A 24,592-nucleotide genomic window follows, 5' to 3' on the forward strand; every position below is an offset into this window, starting at 1 on the left:
CATATGAACATCTCAGCATGTCTCACTTGATGAACCATGAAATCATGAATCCAACCCATATGAAGGGAATTCAAGCATTATGTTTTCGGGTCTATAGTGATTCAATAAATGTGTTATGCTGTGCAAGTCATTAAATTTTCATTTCAATCATGAGCCTAGAACCCTATATGAATATGTTATCATTTCGAATAAAAAATCATGTTTTTAAAAGTTTTAAAATTAGGCTTAGGTTTTTAACATGTGCCCCAAGGATATTCCCTTTGAAGTTAATTTAACTGTAAAATTTGGGACTTAAAATATTGAATTTACCATTGATAAGCCAAAAATAGGGGTAAAATTTATGCAATTTTAAACCCTTGTCGTCGTCAATTTTAGCTTATACAATAAAATTTATAAAATCTCACTTAAGATGCACAATGATGAGTAGAGGTATCGTCCAAGGGAGGATAGGAAGGAGTTCAATTCGATGATTTTTTTTTAGTTAGGACCAACTTGATCTTCAATGAAGATTAAATTAACCTAATTAGAAAGGTAATTTAGAGAGGGAGGTAGGAGAGATGAGAAGAGTAGAAGAAATTAGGGAACTCTAAGTTGAATTAATTGATCCAAATGAGATGATCAAGGAATTCACTTTAGAGGGATCAAGAAGAGAGTTTTGATTTGGTTGGTTTGTTTTTATAGATTTGATAATTCAGACTAACTACATTATTAGATAATAAATAAATAAAAAGAAAATTTTAATATCCTAGAATTTAAATTTTTTTAGAGTTCTCTTTGTGAATGCAGTTGAATACCTAGTTAAATCTCTCAATTTCTCCTCTCAATCCTAATCAGGGCTTGTACATGCCGCTCAAGCCAAGCGAGTTAGAATTTCAGACCAGAATCAAGAAGAACAATCAAGAAATTGAACTAATTTCATTCAGAATGCACCAAAATTCAAATACAATGAAGTTAAATGTACCAAACAGGTTGATCCAGGCTGGGGCTCCTCTCTGTCTTGCAGCTGGGATAGAGAACCATCAAGACTGACCCTCTCCTCTCGAAATTCAGGTTTTATGCCTAGGTAAAATGGAAAAATTACCATTTTACCCCTAATTAGTAATTAATTTATATCTATCAATGTAGGATCTCAATGATACAATACAGATAGAAAGAGGGGATCAATTCGAGACAATCCATAAAAAATCACCTCAATCGGACTTCTAGATCAAAAGTTATGAATAAATGAATTTAAACCAATATTAACCATTGGATTTAAACCCATTTAATTTTAAATTACTTTTTAATTTTCGTGCTGATGTGTCGCCTTCTTATTGGGCCGCGACTTTTCAACTTCTCCAAGCGGGCTTCTTCCCGTTGCGCCACGTACCCTCTTGGCGAAAATAAAACCAAAAAACAATTCAAAAGTCGGGAATTGCATCAGTTTTGATACGCACATATGTGTGTGTCTGTAGTTGTCTTCATCGAATGAAAATAGGCCACGTCACCGCCCGTGCGTGCGCTTAGCATGCGTCGCATGGGCGGCAATCTTACCGCATAGTGGCCTCCATCATTGCCCGCCGTCGGATTCTCATCCGATGGCTGTGATGAGGCCACGTCGTCGCCCCCAGATGTCGTCCTGACATTTACATATAAGTCCTTTGGGAAACAAAAATTTTCCACCCGATGCCACCCAAAAATAATTATGTATATACCCCTTGCGTATTCTTTCTCCTCCGATTTTTTCCTAAAACATTAAAAAAATATATAAATGAATTGCAGTAAAACCCTAAAACATTTTAAATCACATCTTTAAGCCTGCAACCCTGACCGAGAGCTGTTTTGAGGGTATCATTGCAACGAAACTATACAAAAAGGCCCTTCAAAGTTCAAAAATAATGTTAATACCCTTTTTTTTCTTATGAATATATCTTTTTTTCTTAGAAAAAATGCATTTCTTCTTCAAATAAATCTCAGAAAAATCCTAAAAAATCCTTAAAACTCCTAGAAAATTCTAGAATATTTTCTGATTCATCCGCGTACTGATAAATCTCGAAATTAAATATTAAACTTGCCATTTTCATTCAAAAATAATTGTTTCAAGCTTAAATAAATCCCTTAAAATTCATAGAATTAACATAAAATTAGGGAAAAATCAGAAATCACTTGAAAAACGTATTTTCATGTAAATCGATGATAACAAACCCATTTTAAAGTCTTTAACTGCATAAAATTGTGCTAATAGCATGAAATAAAGACCAAATTTAGGGTGTTATCAACTATATTAGCTTAAAAGTCAATTCAACTATAAAAATTGGAATTTAAAAATTTGAATTTTCTATTTAACCTTGATATTTCATTCAAAATTTTATGGATAATATAATTTTGTATAAAAAATATAATATTCTTAAAGATCATGCTTAAATTGATCATTGTGATTAAATTTAAACATTGAGAGGAAGATGATATGTTGTTTAATGGATAGATGAGTATAATTCATGACAAATAGAGACTCATAAATGCAATATATAATTAAATATAATTCAAAATAAAAAATACCCACTGGTAGAACTCACAGCTAATAGAAACTATTGATATTAGGTTGGATATTATATGAGAACCTAAGGCCAGAGTGGAGAGTTGGATGAATTTGATTTCTGAAAATTCAAATATAGATAGTAAATATTTATAACATATTTTAATTTTTATATAATTCCTGAAGATTTCTTTGAGCCCTTCTAATATAAAGGTTTTGGTTTTTATTATACAAAAAACTCAAATCAAGATTAGGGTACCCCAAAATTTATGTATTTTTATTTATCTAGTCAAATAAAAATTATTTAAAATAATGTATAAGATATATTTGTATGAGAAGTCATACATGACTAGAAACTTGAAACTTAAATGTTTCAATCCAATCTTATTTGGGAAGAAAAAATTACTCAAATTAATTTAACATCCTTTTAATAGAAAGACATGAATTCAAGGAAAGTACAATAACTCAAAATTTTCTTATGGCTCGGTTTATTGTTGAATTTTACTATGAGACATTCACACACCATCAACTAAAAATCCTTTTCATTAATGGAAAATTATGCCACCTAAAAATGATTCCAATTATATAAATATAAATGATTAAGGAAGATTTTATAAATACATTTGTAGCATCAAGTCAAAAGATCATACAAGTATAAAAAATATGGAGAAGTTAAACTAATCATCTGACTCTATAATAATAATAATATTTGGAGCCTGAATGTATATCACACAGGGCATGAAGTATAGTGCAGAGTGAGTATCAGATTTGTGGATTATTCCTGTGTCATTACATTGTGACTTTATGATCCATTCATAACAAAAAACTTGCGCATAATGAATTTGTTTATAACATAAATAGAATTTAAAACTAAATACAAATAATATTTAATAAAAATAAATATACTTTAAAATTTTACCATTTTTAAAATTTAATTTTATTAGAATAAATTTACTGAAATGAAATAAATACATTTGACATAAAAATCTGAAATTATAGCCCTCAAATTTCAGTATCCATATTTCAAAATTTTTAAAATAAAAGATAGTGATTAACTTCTTTGTAGTTTTCATCAAACTTTTTAAAATTTACAAGATTTAATGGATTTGAATAATGAAGAGAAAAACATGATGCAATACCCTCATTCACATAGGAGCTGCCAGAAGTATGCGCCTTATGAAAAAAGTATCAGATATAATGATGAATGAAATTCAATCCTACAGGGTCAAAGGGATCAAATTCTTTGTAGGTTTCACCAAACTTCATAAAATTCACGATATAGAATGGATTTGAACACTTAATAGAATAACGTGATGCAATACCCTAATTCACATAACAACTGCCAGAAGCATGCACCTCATGAAACAATATATCAAAGAAAATGATTAGTGAAATTGAATCTTAAGGGGCCAAAGGAATCAAAATATTCTACTTAAATACTAAGTAATTTGTGCTTATTTTGATAATCAAAATATTCTACCAAATGAGATTCCTAATGCTACAAACCAGGAGATCCTATACTTAAGGTTGACTGTCTGCCAATAGTTTATTTTCCATAAATATTCCCTTGTTTTTTCACTCATGAATACACTTATCTAATTCCAGCCTAAAATATCTAAATATTTAGAATTGTATGCTTCTTAAATCCCTTAAAAGTGATAAAATACTTAGTGCAATGGATACCAGAATTGGAGGAAAACTTGTGACTTCTAGGGTTAAAATACCTATTAGTCGGCTAATAGTTTTGTGTTATGCAGAATACCTTTGAAGAAGAGGGATTTAAACTGCATACAATTATTTTCAGCTTGATTGGAGCCTTGAAAGATTGGGTGGTTGTCAAAAAAATTAGCAGGATTATTATATCACTGAGCATGGTAGTCATAAAAATAAGTTTCCTGATGTGGAATTGCATCATATTGATCTGAATCACTTGTCATGATAAAAATACAAATTATATTAATTATAATCAGATCTATCCTCCAGATAAATTCATTTATGTGGCTATAATTGTCTTCTTACAAGGAAGTAGTTCCAATTTTTTGCCAGAGCAACACAAATATAAATCAGGACTCAAAAGTTTTTGGCTTGATGTGAAATGGGTTCATACACTTTCTGGGCAGAAAGATTCTTGGCTGGCTCTATAAGTATAAACATAAAGTTCATCATGATGTGTAGATAGTTGATGGACTTCTTGAACCATCATGACTAGAGCTTCCGATAGTTTAATTCAATTTGTAGCCCATTTATGTGAAATGGTGTAAGTCATACCTCTGGAAGAAGAAGAGGACGTCGTGAGCAATGGAATCATTCTTTCCGGCGGCAGAAACGATTCGGGGTCGCTTGGCAATGCAGAAAGAGGTGATCTTTCTAAAAAAAAATCAACATTTCTGCTGAATTGGCGGTAAACTTTTGTTTGCTTTTTGAAATCTCGAAGATCTTGAGGAAGTTGGAAGAGGTCGCCCAGAGGCTGGAGAGCAGGGCGAAGGAGGTGACGAAAGAGGTGCGTGATCTGGAAGATCTTGCGGGGGCTGCTGAGCGTGATCTAATGGGCGCCGTAGGAGCTCTCGGCCGGCTCAACGAGTCTCAATCTGTTGAAAATGCGAGTTTTCAACCCTTCTTTTATATTTTGACTATCGTTTCTGTTTATCATTCGCCTATTTTGATTCTGTTGAGGTCGTTTCCTAACTATACATCGAATTTTTTTTCAATCATTTTTTCTTGACGCAAGGTTTGCGCAATCTATTAGGAAATCTCCAATTCTAGCTTGTAGTGAACCCATCAGACGACTCAGTATTTATCTAATAAAGAAATTTGAAAATGGACCAGTTCTTTGCATGAATTGAAACCCATTTTGATGGATGGTCATGATGCTTCCTAAAGACCGAAGTACTTTCTCATCAAGCGTTTTTATTAGTTTATTTCATGAGTTAGCATCTCAAAACAGAGTCGTCTGCTTTCTCCTCATTCAGTTCATTGAAGAGGAAAAAAACATTCAAGATGAAAGATTTAGTAATATTCACATGGTGAGTACAGTATATTGATAAAAAATGCGTTTTACGTTGATTCTGCCTCCATAGAATACGAAGACTACAAAATCAACAGAACGTTATTTAAATTCAACATCATGCTACTTTTCATGGTCTTAGTTTTGTTCATCATGAATTGAGGGCTCTTTTTCTCTCAAACTTTGTTGCTCTCTTACTGTTCTTGTTATAAAGTTTATTATCTCTCCTATGATTTAGCGTTCCATGTACCTCATTGATTCAAGCGTATCATTTTTCCCTGCAGATAATCAGGGAAGAAATAAATTTCCGTACTTGGGACTCTTCTAAAACTTCAGCTTCTGGAAATATTCCTGCCCAGAACTTTGAAATTGACATATTACCACGGTACAAAGATGCCCTTACTAGTGGCTTGGCTTCCTTCCATGATCATCATAGGAACGCAGAAAAAAAATACACTGGAAAGTCGATTTTCAATGTAATTTTCCTTTTCTCCTTCTCTTTCCATAATGTGCCAGAGAATTTCATTTGCATGTTTTTACATTTACTGTTGTTTCTACTTCAAGATAAAAAATTATTTTTATTTTGGTTTAATGTAACTAATCTCTCTTGTATTTTTAAAAATAATTTCAACCGATATTTTTGAAGTGAAATTATCCCCGTGATCCCTGCTTTAGGAAAATTTGATTTAATGTAACTAATCTCTCTTGTAGCCCTGGGCAGTCCGTGGCCCGCTCCCACACATCATAGGTTCTGAAGAATTCATTCATGACAGCACTTGTGGTTTAGTCGTAGGTGCTTATCTAATTTAATTATGACCTTTTTTACGTACTCTTCTGGAATGGCCGATTCTCATTGCTATCTTTAAAGTTTTTATTTTATTTTTCAGAAGATTCAGCCTTCAAATTGTCGCTTGATCCCAGTGACATGGCAGAGTCCAAGGAATTTTCACCACCAGATGCAGACCCAACTGATATTTTCAGCACAACTCTCTTCGGAATGGAAAAGATGGATCTGTCAAACCATGTATGATTAAGTCTTTCTATGATTGGAACATTATCGTTCCATAATCTTTTAAAGATATCTTTAACAGTAACTTATCATTAACAGGTCTCCTCGTCTGGCCTAAAACTGTTTTTCTTTGTCTGTGTACAGGACAAAACTGAGCCGCTGGTTTCGGCCGCATCAGATTTCAAAGTGATGCTGGAAGCTGCTCTCCGTAGTCCATACAAATTCTGTGAGTTACATCCTGTGACCATCACCCAGAAAAAGGACTACCCTTCATGCTGGTACCTTTGATTGATATAATCCTGGTAGTATCCCCGACAACTGTCGGGGGTTTTTATACAAAGCTTGATTTAGGTTTGTATTGGGAAGGGGGAAAAGGAGAGGTCAAACAGACGAGCCTCCTGAAGACTTAGTGAATGGTTGATGATCGGGGGAAGGTGGATCGTCGAAGAATAGAAGAGCACTGATGGAGAGGGGATAGGATCATATTGGTGGGAACTAGCAGAATATCTGGTGAAGCAATCACTGGAACCAGGGAACCGCTGGACAGTCGAGGGGATGACAATCAACAAAATGGTGATCTTACCTTGATTCTTGACTGCCCTCCTAATGGGAGGGCTACAGGTACTTAAAGAGGAAGGGGCAACCTAACCTAAGACACTGAATCACTAAAATGTTCCAAAGGGGCTAAAGCGCCTGAGATGTCCATGAGGGTATAGGATCATATAAGTTCCCTTTGGAGTTGTTTTCCTTTAAACATGTGTAGCCCTCCCCTAAGAAGGCCAGTCAAGAAAGTTGTGGGGACATCCTATCAGAGGGGGTACAGGTGCCGATCTGGGCCTGTCACTATTGTTGTCTTTTTCTTCTATCATTCTCTCTTTCCTTTTCTGATAGGGCCGAATATCTACTAAGGTCTCGATTAAGTACTCTCAACATTATTTTGATATGTGTATTATTGGAGATGCGTCACAGATGATGAAGAAGGCTCTTCTCATGCCACAGAAACTGACAACAGTGCCTGGGCAGCCCATCCAGTTAAGTCGAATTGTATATTTGGAGAAACTTGATTTTTCTTCATGATTTTCCGTAGAGGTGATAATATGAGTTCTGATTATCATGATTAAGCTGCAAATTGTTTTGCAGGACTTGTCTACTTTGATCTCTGGTGGTCAATTTGACTCAGAAGATACTACGGTGATGAAAGAGGCTGATGCAGATGGGCCAACTTTCTCCAATGATGACCAACTGGGAATTGAGAGGAGGGAAGATCTTTGAAAGAGAATGGATTTGCAAAAGCTTGGCTAGTGCCTTCATCAGTGAAGGCAGTATCCCTCTCACATCCCGTTTATTTGTTTTTTTTCTTGAGGTATATCGTCAAGGAAATTTTACACTGTTTGTTTAACTCGATGAAATAAAGCAAACTCTTCTGAATTGTGGCTTTGTTTTCCCTAGGACGTTTTTTCCAGGGGAAAAAACTTGTGAAAAAATAACTCAGTGGAAGCCAATGTCGATGAGGGGGTTTTATTGGTCCTCATTCTAAGAACAACATGGCACGTGGAGCTATGTAAGAAATAACTTGATCTGCGGATTATGCTTGGATCAACATCTGTGCTCACAGAGTGAATAAAGTTTCTTACATTGACGCAGAAATATTTAGAGATAGTATTTTCCTCCGTTGACATAACATGCTTTGGTTTGGCTGGAGTTCTGGTTGACGAGGCATTGAATCTCTAAAAAAATTTGATACTAGCCTGACCTCTGCTCGATTGTGAGTAAGGTTCATCTTGTTCTTCTTGTTGAGAGAAGGTTGGACCAAGCATCATGATGCATTGAATTTTGTAGACAATCCTTTGGTAAACAATAATTATTTGGTAAACAACATTAGCAAACACAATCCTTGTGGATCAATTGTAACAATGATTGAAGAAAGAGGGGAAAAGTCTTGAACGGAGGTGGATTGAAAGAAAGGGAATAAAACAAGAACTAGGAACCCAGAAGAAGACCGAATCGGTTCTTGCTCCTCTGGCCAGGAGGATCTCCCGCCAGCCTTCTCGCCAAAGCTTTCTGAATTTTCCAAAAACTGCCTCCCAATCTCAACGTGGGTCCTTATTTATTGTTCTTGACTCCCACTCTTTTATTCTGACCTCCACACATGTCTTTATTGGACTGCACCTGTGGTCCATCTTCTCTTATTCGTTCTCCTATATGTCTTTGTAAAGCCCTTATCATCATCTTTCTTCAAAATTTCAACAATAAATTTGTAGAAACACAAAACAGATCACAAGAAAGTTTTGAGTCTTTTGCTTGCTCATATATTAATTTTCTTTGCCATTGGTAGGATTAGAGAACAAATAAAGATTAAAAAATTAGTAAGAGAAAAATAATATCTTTCTAGATATTTTAAAATATAAATTTAAGATATTGCCTAATAAAGCCTCAAGGTGGATACTCTTGTCCTCCAATGATTCTACAAACCCAACCCTTATCGATCCAGTAGTACATGAAATGTACCGAGAGTCTTATTTGTGTCCTTTAGGATATATATGAGGTTTTTGATACTCAAAATAAGGGTGTTCATTATCTCATTGAAACATAGCTAATCAATAATACTTATAATACTGTTACTTGCTGAAATGTAGCTGGCTAGTGATGAGTAAGGATTAGAAATGTAATACTCATCAAATGGTGACTCAGGATGTAAGATGTGATACTTATAAAATACAAGATAGCAAGATGAGGGAAATGATAAATAATTTTTCAGAGGTATTAAGGACAATCAAAGATATAAAAGGTAGAAGATAGTCATGTACAGAGGGAATGGGAAAGAAGACAAGGAGGGTAGAGTAAAGGAATGAGGATAAAATGAGAAAGGTGATACAGAGATATGGATAATTATGTACTTATAAATGGATCAGAATATTCATGCAATTTTAGTGATATGGTAGGATGATGAAGCGAGGTGATATGGAGGGGTTTAGAGCTGATGAATATGCTGTGAAGTTATTTTATTAAAGTGAGAGATGGATCTGACCTAAATAGTGATGATAAGGATGAAAAAATGAAAGACAAGGAGACTAAATCTAGGTACTTATATCACACCACGACCATGGAAGTTTTTAGATGCAGGTGAGCTCACATTCTCTGTTACTTTTCGATACCCAAGACACCAAGAACAGTCATAATGGATCTCTCGACTTATTATCTTTTGAATTCTATAAACATGTAGGAACCAAGTTCAAAGCTTAAATTTATATATCAATGGGCATTCAACTTATATATCAATGGGCATGAACTTATCGAGAATGGAAAGGCCAAGCAGCCCTAAAATTTCAGCTCGACCATCCTATTGAATCATCAGATATAAATGTTCAAATTTCAAGGAATCTTGGACATCATTTCGGTGTAAAAATTCTCTCTCCTCATTAGTAGTGCTGACACATCAGTTTAGTGTTTTGGGTCCTTCATTTTTCCAAATATTCCTTGGCGATGATTGATTCATATTTTCAAATTATTTTGCTCAAAGACTCAGAAAGTGCCACATGTCCTTGAGCAAAAAAAAAAATTAAAGCTTGTTCAAAAGGTTATGTGATGACGCATTACTACACAGCATGTCAACTCATTTTATCCGTTCAGCAAAAGTGATGGCATGTATTCATGTGAATATTTTTCACTTAAAGAGAATTCATTATAGTTAGATCACCACTTGTATCTTGCTGACATGTGTCCTTCCATCTCAGTCTTCAAAATCACGTTTATAGAAACTTAAAAAAATCTTGTTTTATATTTGTCCACTTCTATTGTGCATTAAGAAATTAATGACGTCGTAGTTAATGATATGGCATTACAATTTATGAAGCTACAATGTCAGAATCTTCAAATGGTCGTGAATCGATTAAATCAAACAAACCCTTTAATCATTCCCATAAAATATAATAAAATTAATTAAAACATAAAAGATATGATAATTCAGAAAATTTAATATCGCTTTGAATTTATTGTCAGGAAATTCTAAATATATATTCTAACTTGAAAAATTATTTTCTTGGCGATTATGAAGTTGAAAAATTCTATACTACCAAAAAATCTATGCTAACCAGAATGTCATTATGAAAACATATTAAATCATTTTAAGCTTGAATAACACACACATATATAAATATTTTTATGCAAAATATAAAAAAATTCATGATATTAATTTAATATTTAGCTTGTTATTATATTCATTGTTGTGTCATGGGCAACGTACCCCTATGAGCTTAGAATCTGGGTTTGCTTGCATGAGTTGATCACTAGATATAATTATTTTAAAATTATCATTAATCAGGATTCATGAGTAACCTGGTCGTCAGAAAATAAATACACTTTGTTTCTTCCTCGTGGTGGATTTTTTGAACAAATCTTACTCCCAATATTATATGATTGTCGGAAATGACAAAGCACTTGGTTCATGTAGAAATATCTTTGTCAATTGTCTATCATTTCGTATGATCTTTCATCCAAGATATTTTTTGGATCTCACCATTTAAAAAATGTAAAAGAGCATGTCAAATCAGCATTATTTTTTCACTATTTGATTTAGTTGGAATCTAGAAATGGGCATATAAAAAGTTGGGAAACATGTGTCTGTATATGAATTCATTAGTCTGTTTGATCATAATTAGTGTTATGTGATCCAATCATGATACAGTATAGTCTAATAATGATTGAGATCCAGCCCTTCATGATTCAATAGGATCATCTTTCATCATCGAAGCCAAGTAATTCATTGATCAAGGAAGTTGATCTGAGAAATCACTCAATTGATCAGATGAGCTGGATCATGATCATACCAATGAGCCAATTTGATCCCCAAAGAAATGATATTGAGGATAGTCAATCTGATGGGACCTTAAACCCTAAACAGAAGTATGAAAATACTTTTTGGCTCTATATAAATCCTACTTACATATGAAATGCCCTGCGTTTGAGAACAAATACCCAATGCCAGCTTTTGAGAATAAAGTTTGGTAGATAGGCCATCCATTAAAAGTTATCAGCCCCCACTATAATTTACAGTGTGCCCGAAGTGGGTAATTTATATTTTAGCCCAACAAACACAGGCTGAACCAGCTATAGATTATTGGGCTGCATCCATCTCTTTTTATATCTATGCACCCTTCTATCTATCCAGTTTTATATCTTTTTTTCTTGCCCTCTGAATAAGATAAGGGTAAAATAATTCAAACATGTACATACAGGGTTTGACATTTTGAACTGCAGTAGGCCATACCTGACCAAACCAAGACTGCAAATTCACAAATTTAGGGTGAACTCCAAAGGAAAAGGGCTAGGTATGGGCTTATTTTGTTCTCATTCAGCTATGCCTAACACCTTAGGACTTTTGGGGGTATATCCTTTATTTACTGGCTTTTACATTCTCACACATCGATGCCTAAATTTATTCTTTTAAGTGTATTTTTTGGTGGTCAAAACAAAATTTCTATAGCTTGATTGAGAGAATATATATAGGAGGATCAAAATACATTACGGAGAAAAGTTTGTTCTCAAGGTTATTTCAGGTTTCATGAAATTAAAAATTTGGGAAGGTTTACTTTGTCACAGTTTCTAATCAAATCTATGAGATTGAGAACTGTTCAGGATTTTCTGTTATTATCTTGTGAGATAGCCCTTGATTTTCATCAATCACTCTTACTCTACAAGCCATTCTTTTTGGTGCATACCTTCCATAATTAACAAAGGAAACAAATTTTTAGATGTACTTTTGTTTTCTGTTCACACACCTTTGCTTATACCAGCCCCTAGTGAAACTAAAATCAATCAGTGCTGAGGCTAATATACTTTCTGGATATCAATTATTATTTTCATAATACTGCATATTTATCAGGCGACCGAGACATATTCTTGATGTCCTTCAAGGAACTGTGAAGGCAGTGTGAAGCAAACAAGCACATAACGGATCCAAATTTGAAGACATTTGGATTGAAAGGTTTCTAGCCTTTTATTGTTTGATTATGAAAGCTGAACTTAATCATGATAGTATAGGGATATTTGGGAGTCTTAATATATTTGAATAGTAAAATTTTGTGAAATCTACTTACATCTAGAATCCATCTATTTTTGAGCCACTCGTATTTGGAAAGTTGCACAAATTTTGAGCTAAAATTTTCAGCCTTTGTTGCTTAGTAGTGAAGAATTTAATGAAATCACCGTAGCTCAGTGCAATCAGTGTGATAATCATGTTCAACGCGATTTTCTCTACCTGAAATTAGATAAAAATAATGACTTATCCCAAGGCCTTTGATATGCTAAAGTCCATGTCATTTTTAAATTTTGACTTTGATAATCAACCTGATTGAACCTGCCCAAGACCCATGCAGACTGATTTGACAGAACTTTTGGGAAGGTTTAGGTCTTTGATAAAAATCGGGGCAGCAATGGGACCGTCCGGTCCTCTGTACAGATGGACATCTCAGTCTCACTAGTGGTACAAGAATCACTGGAAGAGGCAAGCCACCAATCACAGGACATCGGGCAGACGGATACGCTGTGCCCCGGTGATGTGTAGAGAGCTGGCCTGCACAAAAACAACAACACCACATTTGCTACTGTTGAAGCATTCCCAAAGAGCAAAGACCACCGTCCCCACAACCCTCTTCTTAGCGCCCACGTCTCTCAAGTGGCACAGCTTCTCCATCCTGCACATGATGATTACATCAACCGTCACCACTCAACAATCATAAAAGACTAGTGAAAACACCATTCACAAGACATATAGGTAAAGAGTGTTGGACACAACATCTCTGGTATTGTCTTCTAGTTCACGTCCAAATATGCTTCCGCGAGTGTTTATTCTCTGCAAAGAGCCGTACCTTCTGACGACAAAGTCCTCGGCCAGGAGCTTCCCCTTGTTCTCCCCCTTAGTGCAGTCTGTGACCAGCCCACTCTCATAGAGAGCCACCATGATATCAGCACCGTCGCCGTCGACCTTGCTCCCCAGCTGCCCCGTTAATGCTACGCGCAACGTCTCTGGTGATGGCCTCTGAAAGTTTGCCTGTGAACCAACAACGAGTGAAGAGAGAGAGAAGAAAGAGTTAAGGGGAATGAGATAGAGATTGAAAGAGAGAGAAATAAAAGAGTAGAAAGAGAGATATAGACATAGATAAATAGAGATAAGAAGTGAGAGATAGAGATATATAGACAGAGGTAAAGAGAGATCAAGAGTGAGAGAGATAGAGATATATAGAGATAGGTAAAGAAAGATAAAGAGTGGGAGAGATAGAGATATATAGAGAGAGGTAAAGAAAGATCGAGAGTGAGAGAGATAGAGATATATAGGGAGAGGTAAAGAAAGATCGAGAGTGAGAGAGATAGAGATATATAGGGAGAGGTAAAGAAAGAGCAAGAGTGAGAGAGATAGAGATAGATAGAGAGGTAAAGAGAGATAAAGAGTGGGAGATATGGGGATAGATAGAGGTAAAGAGAGATAAAGAGTGAGAGATATAGAGATAGATCGAGAGAGGTAACGAGAGATAAAGAGTGACAGAGATAGAGACACACACACACAGACATAGAGAGAGACACAAAGACAGAGAGAGAGAGAGGTAAAGAGAGATAAAGAGTGAGATATATAGAGATAGATAGAGAGAGGTAAAGAGAGATAAAGAGTGAGAGAGATAGAGAGAGAGAGAGAGAAAGTTAAGGAGAGAGATAGAGAGAGACACAGAGAGAGATAGAGAGACACACACACAAAGACATAGAGAGACACAAAGACACATAGAGAGAGGTAACGAGAGATAAAGAGAGATAAAGAGTAAGAGATATAGAGAGAGAGAGAGTTAAGAAGAGAGATAGAGAGAGACACAGAGACAGATAGAGAGAGAGACACACGCACAAAGACAGAGAGAGACACAATGACACAGAGAGAGAGGTAAAGAGAGATAAAGAGTGAGAGAGATAGAGAGAGAGAGAGTTAAGGAGAGAGATAGAGAGAGACGCACACACAAAGACAGAGAGAGAGAGACACACACACACAAAGACAGAGAGAGAGACACACACACACAAAGACAGAGAGAGAGACAGACACACAAAGACAGAGAGAGAGACACACACACACAAAGACAGAGAGAGAGAGAGAGAGAGAGAGAGAGAGAGAGAGAGAGAGAGAGAGAGAGAGAGAGAGAGAGAGAGAGAGAGTTTACGCGGAGAGAGGGGGAGGGGAAGCGGGGGGCAGCGAGGAGGGCGGCGAGAAGGGCAGGCCGGTCGGCGGCGGAGGCGTGGGCGCGGCCGAGGACGACGGCGTGGGGCGTGTAGAGGCGGTCGAGTTGGAGGGACTCGGCGTAGGCCTTGTGCCGCACGGACCAGGCGGTGCAGGCGAAGGGGTCCTTCCACCCGAGATAGTCCCAGTAGTCCACGTGAAACGACAGCGGGACGACGGGGGGCAGCCCCTCCTGCCCCCCCCGCACCAGATCCGACAGCTCAAGCGCCGCCGCCGGCGAGGCGCCGCAGCCCTGCGACGAGAAGAGCTCCACCACCACCGGGCCCAGACCCGCGTCCGCTGGCTCGGCCGACGAGGCCCGGCCCAGGCCGAAGCAGGCCAGGAACCGGGGCGCCATGGGCGCAGAAGAGAGGAGAGAGAGCTTGAGAAAGAGAGAGATGGGGACGAAGAGGGAGATAGGGAGAGAGATAGAGAGAGATAGAAAGAGGAAGAAGATGACGAAAGGAGAAGGATTTGTCGCGGGTGGAGGAGAGAGGACGGAGGCGGAGGTCACGGTTCTCCGGTGGGTTCGCCTTCTTCCTTTAGGCTTCGCGTCTACGTCCATCGATCTTGCTTCCTTTAGACTTCGCCTTCTCCTCGCTCTATCTCTCTCTATCTTTCGTTCTCTCTCTCTCTCTCCCTCTCTCCCTCTCTCCCTCTCTCCCTCTCTCTCTTTCCTTTTCTATCTTGTTCACTCTCTCGCTCCATCTTTCTCTCTCTCTCTCTCTCCCTCTCTCTTTCTCTCTCTTTCCTTTTCTATCTTGTTCACTCTCTCGCTCCATCTTTCTCTCTCTCTCTCTCTCTCCCTCTCTCTTTCTCTCTCTTTCCTTTTCTATCTTGTTCACTCTCTCGCTCCATCTTTCTCTCTCTCTCTCTCTATTATCCTCTCTTCTTCGCTCTCTCTCTCTCTCTAGCTTTCTTTCTCCCTCTCCCTAATCTCTTTCTTTTTCTCTCCTGTCTACTTTCTCGCTCTTTCTTTCTCTTTCTTTCTTTCTTTCTCTCTCTCTCTCTCTTTCCCTCTTGTTCTCTCTCTCTCTCTCTCTCTCTCTCTCTCTCTCTCTCTCTCTCTCTCTCTCTCTCTCTCTCTCTCTCTCTCTCTCTCTCTCTCTCTCTCTCTCTCTCTTTCTCTCTTGTTCTCTCTCTCTTTTTCTCTTGTTCTCTTTCTCTCTTGTTCTCTCTCTCTCTCTCGTTTTAATTGATCAAAAAAATAAATATGTAAAATAAATGAAGTGAGTGTAAGAGCTAGAGTGAGACATAGAGAGCCTAAAAGAGATAGAAAGAGAGGGAGAACTGTGGAGGGAGCTCTACTTGAAAAAGGGTGATGCAGGAATGACTAGGACTAACAAGGGTAGTGAAGACTAAAGGTCACCTATGGAAAGATAAACAGACCACAAATCAACATGATTGATTTCAAATACTTAAAGAAAGAGTAAATAATGATGGAGCAGCCCCTTTCCTCTATTGAGGGAGGAAGGACTTTCTTACAACCATCACGGTGAAACAAAGCTCCGAATCTAAAATCCCAAATGGCTGACTACAAGAAAATGCGAACAAATTTCACTAACCTGTTCTTTTAACTGTGACGGCGGCAGAAAAACACATGAGAGAGCGCTAAATAAAAATTCTAAGGATCACCAAAGAGGGAAGAGTGAACCTTTAGCACTGGCGTAGCGTGATAGGCCAATGCGGGAAGTTGAGGAGACTTTCGATGGGGGGAGCGGATGACGTGCGAGTCGACAAGGCCGAACGTTGATCCAATTGCACAGCACGTTGGATGGGGTTCAAGGGGGAAGTCATCCCCTTGCGGAGTTCGGGGCACCGCCCCTAAACCTAAATGGGAAATGTGGAGAGCGTTTGGCGGGAGCCACGCGGTGGACACACGGCTGGGCAATAACGCACGGTGACCATGCAGGCGGGCTGCAGTGCGTAGTGGCTGCGTAGGCGAGCAACCACATGCAATGGCCACGTGGGTGAGCGTTGCGCACGAGGGCTGCCCGTGTGGGCAACGACGCATGGTGGCTACTCAGGCAGTCAACGGCACACAGAGGCCATGCGAGAGGCTAGGCGGCGGCGTGGGCGATGCTTGGATGCATGGATGACACGTGAGGCATGGGACGTGCTCAACAATGAGACAACACATGAGATGGGCTGCCCCTTCTTAGTGGTGGTGGCGGCAGAAAGGAAGCAGTGGTCAATTCTTGAGAAGAAAGATTCAATTCCAAAAATCACCAATGATTCATTGCAGCAATGGCCTATTGTTAGGCCCCTAACTAGGCGACATTCCTTGTCCAGAGGCCTACGTGCTTATTGGGAGGGCATGTTCGTGTGTAGACTCACGACATTTAAGGACTGAGTCATCTATGGGTAGAGATGCCCAAACCTGATATTTCAGGCCATCGCCCCCCCACGTGGTGATACACTACGGATGGTGCGCCTGCCCGTTCGCACCTAAGGCGCAACGGATCAGGTGAGGTCTGCGCGTGCTGAGCGCACGGACCGACAAGCATGAGCGGGCGCGCGCCAAGTGCTGCGTGCCAGAGCCAAGCGCCACACTCGGGCGCCAATGCTACGCGCGAGCGCCAAGCGCAGCACGGGAGTGGAAAGCACTTCGTGCGGGTGTGGGACGTGCAAGCTGCGCAGCGTGCCGCAGGTGCAACACGCGAAGTTGTGCGAGGTGTTGCACAGCGGCCGCACGGGCAGTGCGCACATTCCATTTTTGGGACCCGGGGCTGGGAGACATCTCGCCATGAGACTAAGACATGTGGCGCACTGAGAGCACCAAGGCAGCGTGGGGGCGGGTAGTGCTCGGTGCGCAGCGCCCAACTTGAGACACAGAATGCGGTGGCGCCGCGCAGACCGCGCGCGTCGGTGTCAATGCAGATGTTGGTGTTGTGTGTGATCGCCAAGGCTGGGGTGGCATGTGTGATCGTCACTCCTGCGGGCGCGCAGTGCCCAACCTGGGGGCACATGTGTAGCGGCGGGTCAGGCGCGCGCGCGTGGAGCGACGGCCTTGAGGCGGAGTGGCGACACTACCCTGGTGATAACACCCTAAATTCGGTCTTTATTTCATGATATTAGCACAATTTTATGCATTTAAAGAGCTTAATATGGGGCTGTTATCATATATTTACATAAATTTAATGTTCCCTAGTGATTTCTGATTTTTCCCTAATTTTCTCTTAATTTTATGAGTTTTATGGGATTTATTTGTGCTTCAAATAATTATTTTAAAATTAAAATTGCAGGTTTAAAATTTAGTTTCGAGTTTAATTATTATGGGGATGAAATACTGAATCTTTGAGAATTTTCTGGAATTTTCTAGAATTTATTTAAGATTTAATTGGATTTTTTGAGATTTATTTAAGTGAGAAATGAATTTTTAAAGAGGAAAAGGATATATTTATTCTAAGAAAATGATTTTTAAAGCATTTTTACTTTTCCAGGGCCTTTTTGTAATTACGAGTTGCAATTATATCCTTAAAACAGCTCTCGATAGTGGCATAGACACAATTATGTAAAATTGGCAGGGATTTAACTACAAAATGTCATTGTAATTGTGCCATTTTAGGACAATGTAGGAGGAGAGAGAGGGCGGAACAACATATTCACCATTACTTTTGGGCGACGTTAGGCTGCAATTTCAAACTTTATGAAGGGCTTCTATGCAAATTTAGAAGAGTTTTTTGGGAGTAGACGTGACTCAGCCGTCAGATGAGAATCCGACGCCGTTTGATGATGGGGGGCCATTGGGAGGTAAGTTCACCGCCCGTGCGGCGCATACAACGCAAGCGCACGGGCGGTGATATGGCATTTGTTGATTCGCCCATGCTACACAAGATGCACACTTCAGTAGATAGCAAAACGTACCACGCTCATTTTCTACACCTCTTCTCTTTGTTTTTATTTTTCGCCAGGGGGTACGTGGCGCTCGGAGATCAAACCCAAAAAACAAAATTCAAAATGGGCCTTCCAATCAGCGATCGACACATCATGGTGTGTTAAAGAAAATTTAAATTAAATAAATGAAAATTGATCCAATGGCTATGATTGGTCAATTTGCATTTATTAATCACTTTTGATCCTGAAGTCCGATTGAGATGATTTTTTTATGGATTTTCTCGTCTTGATCCCCTCTTTCTATCTTATGGTTGGATCATTCAGATCAAGCCTACATTGATAGATAATAATTAATTACTAAATGGGGGTAAAATGGTAATTTGTACCATTTAACCTAAGTATAAAAGTCAAATTTCAAGAGGAGGGGGGTCATTCTAGACGGTGCTCTATCACAGTGCAAGACAGAGAGGAGCTCCAGCTTGGATCAACCTATCTGATACCTTTTTCTTCTCTATATTTGAACTTTTAATGTATTTGGGATGATGTTTTAGTTAAATTTCTTTTTTGTTCTTCTTGATCATGGTCTGAACTTCTAAATCTAGGCTTGAGCGAAATGTACAAGCCATTACTGAGATTGAGAGATTTACCTAGCTATTCCAAGTGCACATTAAAAAACTGTAAAGAAACTTCAATTTCTAGGACATTAAATTTCCCTTTTTGTTATCTAATAGTGTAGTTATTTCTGAATTATCAAACCTACAAAACCAACCAAACCAATTCAAAATTTTCCTCTCAACCTCTCTAATTGACCCCTTTGACCCTTCTCTTTGGATCAAAGAAACCAATTTAGAGCTCCCTATTTCATTTATTCATCCCATCTCTTCTACCCGCCTTTTCAAATTTCTCATCTAATTAGGGTGATTTGATCTTCATTGAAGATAAAGTTAACTCTAATTACTATCAAATTATTCAAGTGTATCCTCAATTGAATTAACTTACTAGCTTCCCTTGGACGATACTCTTTACTTATCACTATACATCTTAAGTTAGGGTTTTATAAATTTTATTGTATAAGCTAAAATTAACAACGACAAGGGGTTTAAAAATTGCAAAATTCACCCTTATTTTTGGCTTATCACCTGGCGTAAGGCGCCTCGTCTCGTTCGTTGTATCACCCTTCGTCTTCCAGCATGTAATTGTCCCAACTAAGATGTAATCTTTTATGATATGAATGCAATGACACTATTCCCCGACGGGGCTGCATCCCCACCATCTCCTCTAACCCCTTCTATGCGATCTTAATCAATTACCAAGACTTCCGTCACAAGAGATCAAGGCATCTCAGTGTCTTTCTCTAAGCACTGAGGCCGGCACACACAAGATTCGAGCAAGAGACCTAGCTTGTGATTTGGCCGTGTGACACCTATTTATAGGCCTGAGAGGAGAGAAAAGTAACTAGAAATATCGAATAAAGTTCAGAAATTGAATCTTAATAATAAATGAAATTTAGATCCCAGGTCCGAAATAGATGATGATGACGTGTCATGACACGGGTCATCTCCTCCTACGGTGGTGGTGTCAGGTCAGATGATAGGGCATGGTCACGTGCACCATCATCGGGATGGGTAAAAGTTTTTTTCATTCCCAAACGTGTGAAGAACACAAACATACATGAAGACAAGTGAGAAAAATCCCATCTGAACGGGTTCACAAACTGTTTTTGAACAACCGAAGTGTTTACGAATGGTTGGCACTCCCGAGGTCTATTTTACAGTACAATAACAATACTCTCTTTCTCTCTCCCCGGCCTCCTCTCACGTGTCCCCGTCCCCACTTACCCTGCTCTCTCTCTCTCTCTCTCTCTCTCTCTCTCCCTCTCCCTCTCTGATTCTCTCTCTTTTGCCCGCACATTGGCAATTTATCCGCTCTCCCCTCCCATCCCCTCTATTCTCTCTCCCCAATAAATACAGGCTTACAGATTTTTCAAAAGGCATACAATATGCAAACCTTTTGTAAACAAACACGGGCGAACAATGATTTTGACCTTTTTTTGTCGACAACCAGAGTTCGCTCAAGGATGAATGACGAGTTTTCTATCCCTAGCTTGAAGAGTCAGCCATATCATACGCATTAGAAACCAATAGGAAATAACTTTAACTTAGGCTAGTAATAATGGATCAAGTACTCCTATACTCTTGTTATGGGATTAATGAGGTAAGTTCGAATATAGACAGTCAGGATTGTTGTCAAGCGGTCTAATCCCGATCTAGGACAATGGCTCAAATCTAACGTGTGCTGGTCTCAATGCTTGGAGCACTGAGCAGCCTCGATCTCTTGTAGCGGAAGTCTTTGCAAAAGCTTAAGCTCGCATAGAAGGGCCTAGAGGAAAGGGTAGGGACGCAACCCCATCGAGGAATATGGTTGTTGCATTAATATCATGAAAGTGTAACATCGCAATCATGAACGTTACTTGGGGGAAGACAAGGGTTGATACTGAAGTAACGAGATGAGGCGCCTTGCACCTTGGTAGGGGCATCAATGCAACTTGAGGCTCACAGCCCCGCGCGCATGGGCGCCAACACTACCACTACACGTGTGCCCCTAGGCCGGGCGCCACGCACCTGTGCTCGTGGTTATCACATACGCCACCCCAGCCTCTAGGCAGTCACACATGCCACAGGCATCCGTGCGGACACCTTTTGCTCGGTTCACTCAGAACGCCACCGTGCTCAACTCCTCAAGCTAGGCGTTGCGCGCCCAGCGCTACTCGCGGGGGGTGCCACACACCTGTGCTGTCTTGACGCTCACTGTGCACCAATAGCCTTGGTCTCCTAGCGAGATGTCTTGTGCCCCGCGCCTCGCACACGCAATGCGCGCTGCCCGCATAGCCACTACGTGGCTCCCCGCACAACTCCGCTCGCTGTGTGATGCTTGGCGCCGTAGCGCATGTTTGGTGCGCATACTCGGCGTTTCGCGCTCGCACGCAACGTTTGGCAAAATGCTTGCATGCTTATCTGTACTCGTGTTCGTGCCTGTCAGCACGCACGCCCAACACGCGCGGACCTCACCTGATCCGTCTTGCCCAAGCGAGGACAGGCATGCGCACTGTCTGGAGTGTATCACCGCTACCAGGGCGATGGCTTGAAAGATCAGGTTGGGCGCCACCACCCTTAGTACATCGTAGCAGTAAATATGACTCAGTCATTACAGATCGTGAGTCCAACGCAAACGCGCCCTCCCAATAAGCACGCAGGCCTCTGGGTGGGGAATGCCTCCTAGTTAGGGGCCTAAGAATTGTAGATAGATTGGCACATGTAGACTGTAAGGAGTACAGTTAGATGGCTTAAAATAAAAGCTATATCGTTCCTCTTATAACTACCTACTGATGTAAAATTTTTGAGATAAAAAACAATGATTCAGATTATCGCCTTGTGCATCTTTTTCACCTTCCTTTCTCTTCAATCTCACGAGAGAGAGAGAGAGAGAGAGAGAGAGAGAGAGAGAGAGAGAGAGAGAGAGAGAATGAAAGAGCCATAGAGAGAGAATGAAAGAGAAAAAGAGAGCCATAGGGAGAGAGAGAGAGAGAACTAGAGTGAATGAGAGAGAGAACGAGAGAGAAAAAGAGAGCCATAGGGAGAGAGAGAAAGAACTAGAGTGAAAGAGAGAGAGAGAGAACGAGAAAGAAAAAGAGAGCCATAGGGAGAGAGAGAGAGGGAACTAGAGTGAATGAGAGAGAGAACGAGCGAGAAAAAGAGAGCCATAGGGAGAGAGAGAAAGAACTAGAGTGAAAGAGAGAGAGAGAGAACGAGAAAGAAAAAGAGAGCCATAGGGAGAGAGAGAGAGAACTAGAGTGAATGAGAGAGAGAACGAGAGAGAAAAAGAGAGCCATAGGGAGAGAGAGAAAGAACTAGAGTGAAAGAGAGAGAGAGAGAACGAGAAAGAAAAAGAGAGCCATAGGGAGAGAGAGAGAGGAAACTAGAGTGAATGAGAGAGAGAACAAGCGAGAAAAAGAGAGCCATAGGGAGAGAGAGAAAGAACTAGAGTGATAGAGAGAGAGAGGGAGAAAGAGAGAGAGAGAGGGAGAGAGAGAGAGAACTAGAGAGAATGAGAGAGAGAACGAGAGAGAAAAAGAGAGCCATAGGGAGAGAGAGAAAGAACTAGAGTGAAAGAGAGAGAGAGAGAACGAGAAAGAAAAAGAGAGCCATAGGGAGAGAGAGAGAGGGAACTAGAGTGAATGAGAGAGAGAGAACGAGCGAGAAAAAGAGAGCCATAGGGAGAGAGAGAAAGAACTAGAGTGAAAGAGAGAGAGAGAGAGAACGAGAAAGAAAAAGAGAGCCATAGGGAGAGAGAGAGAGGGAACTAGAGTGAATGAGAGAGAGAGAACAAGCGAGAAAAAGAGAGCCATAGGGAGAGAGAGCGAGAGTGAATGAGAGAGAGAACAAGAGAGAAAAAGAGAGCCATAGGGAGAGAGAGCAAGAGCAAATGAGAGAGAGAGAGAGAGAGAGAGAAAGTGGGAGAACGAGTGAACCAAAGAGAGGGACTTCTCGTTTTTATTTTTTCAGAATGTTTTTTTCTTTGAAAAGTTCAAATTATTTTTTTGAAGAATTTTTTTTGCTCAAATAGAATCGATAGCATATGTAGATTCAACTCGAGCAAAATCCCTGTTCGATGGAAAGATTCAATCTGATTGGATCGAATTATTCTCTGTCTGATCACATCATTCAATCAAAATTTATCTATATGATTCAAACCCCGACCCCTATAGTAAGAAATCTGGAAGAGATAGACAAAGACAAGAGGTAGAGAGATAGATGGAGAAGGATGACACACTTCACTAATTCAGAAGTGAGATAGATATTCCACTAAAATCGTAGTACTGGTGTATAGGGTTGTACATTTGGGACCGAGGACCAATCAGACTCGAAAAAGCCAGGATTGTAGGTCCTCCATTAGAGGGCAGACCAGTTAGTTGGACATGTTTAGGTACAAGGTTCAAACTGTTGTGTTGTGTGCCTTGGTTCATCCATGAAAAACACGTTTCCATGGATGCTGAAGTGTGTAGATCAATTCACAATTGATCTTTAAAACGAAACATTGAATGTACCTTGTGGAGAAATCGTTCCACCCTTGACTTTGCCGCTCTGAGATCAATCTGAAGGCGTTTATGTGTCCGGCCTCTAGAAGTATCCACGCGATCTCTCGGCGCTTGGATCTCCACGTTTTCTTCTTAAATTCTTCTTGAAAATCTAGAAGATCTCCCTGGGATGAGTGGAGAAGAGAATGGAGAAAGGGAGGGGCAATAAACCAGATTGGATTCAAAATTTAACAGAAATTTAGGCAAGATTTAGGTCTTTGCTAAATATCAGGATCCGACTGGGTTGATCAAACCCTAGTTGTGTGCATTTATTTATATTGATTATAATGGCAATAATAATGGAAAGCATCCTTGATTTAATCCTATCCTTTATAACAATCTACAACAGCTAGCCTGAAATGTGATCTGTGCTGTCTAGGTACTTCCTATCTAGATTAAACCGTATTTCGTGTTTATCTTTAAACTTATATTGAATCCTAGCCTTTATCTTCATAGCAAGTATAGGGAGTACGTGTTGGTTTATCGCAAGTCTAGCCTTTAAAATAAATCACATTGGACGAACAGTTGGCTGACGTGGCATGAGTGCCAAGTAAGACCCCACATAATATTTTTTGTTTCAAAACTTGATTAAGTTTAACTGTTGTCTTAATTTAGTTAACCCATAGATTTATTATCTAAACTAGACTCCACTCATTTTTATCAACTCTAGCTATTTTTCCTCCAAACTAATTAACAGTACTTTTTGCAACTACAAAAAATTAAAACAATTTACACAACGTATTATCTTTTTTCATAATCGGGTAATGGGCTCAATAAAGAAACTTGAAAAATGGTCATTGATGTGCTTATGGGGATAACAGGCCGGGGCTAGAAAATAGATT

At 39.5% G+C, this 24,592-nt stretch overlaps 2 protein-coding genes across 2 annotated transcripts; one reads left to right on the forward strand and one right to left on the reverse strand.

Moving 5' to 3' along the window:
* Positions 1–4,698: 4,698 nt before the first annotated feature.
* Positions 4,699–7,956, forward strand: LOC144716454 (uncharacterized). The gene is made up of 8 exons (XM_078591560.1): positions 4,699–4,873; positions 4,950–5,114; positions 5,804–5,995; positions 6,231–6,312; positions 6,407–6,543; positions 6,673–6,754; positions 7,498–7,559; positions 7,669–7,956. Exons 1-8 carry the CDS (start codon positions 4,814–4,816, stop codon positions 7,798–7,800), a joined length of 912 nt encoding a protein of 303 aa, XP_078447686.1. The 5' UTR covers positions 4,699–4,813; the 3' UTR covers positions 7,801–7,956.
* Positions 7,957–12,918: 4,962 nt separating this feature from the next.
* Positions 12,919–15,444, reverse strand: LOC144716455 (membrane lipoprotein lipid attachment site-like protein, putative (DUF1223)). The gene is made up of 3 exons (XM_078591561.1): positions 14,724–15,444; positions 13,395–13,576; positions 12,919–13,220 (listed from the first exon to the last, which is right to left on the reverse strand). The coding sequence occupies exons 1-3, from the start codon at positions 15,342–15,344 to the stop codon at positions 13,043–13,045; spliced, it is 981 nt and encodes a 326-aa protein (XP_078447687.1). The 5' UTR covers positions 15,345–15,444; the 3' UTR covers positions 12,919–13,042.
* Between the last annotated feature and the right edge of the window lie 9,148 nt (positions 15,445–24,592).

Source organism: Wolffia australiana, chromosome 2 (genome assembly GCF_029677425.1).
Source record: "Wolffia australiana isolate 7733 chromosome 2, ASM2967742v1".
Classification (NCBI taxonomy): domain Eukaryota; kingdom Viridiplantae; phylum Streptophyta; class Magnoliopsida; order Alismatales; family Araceae; genus Wolffia; species Wolffia australiana.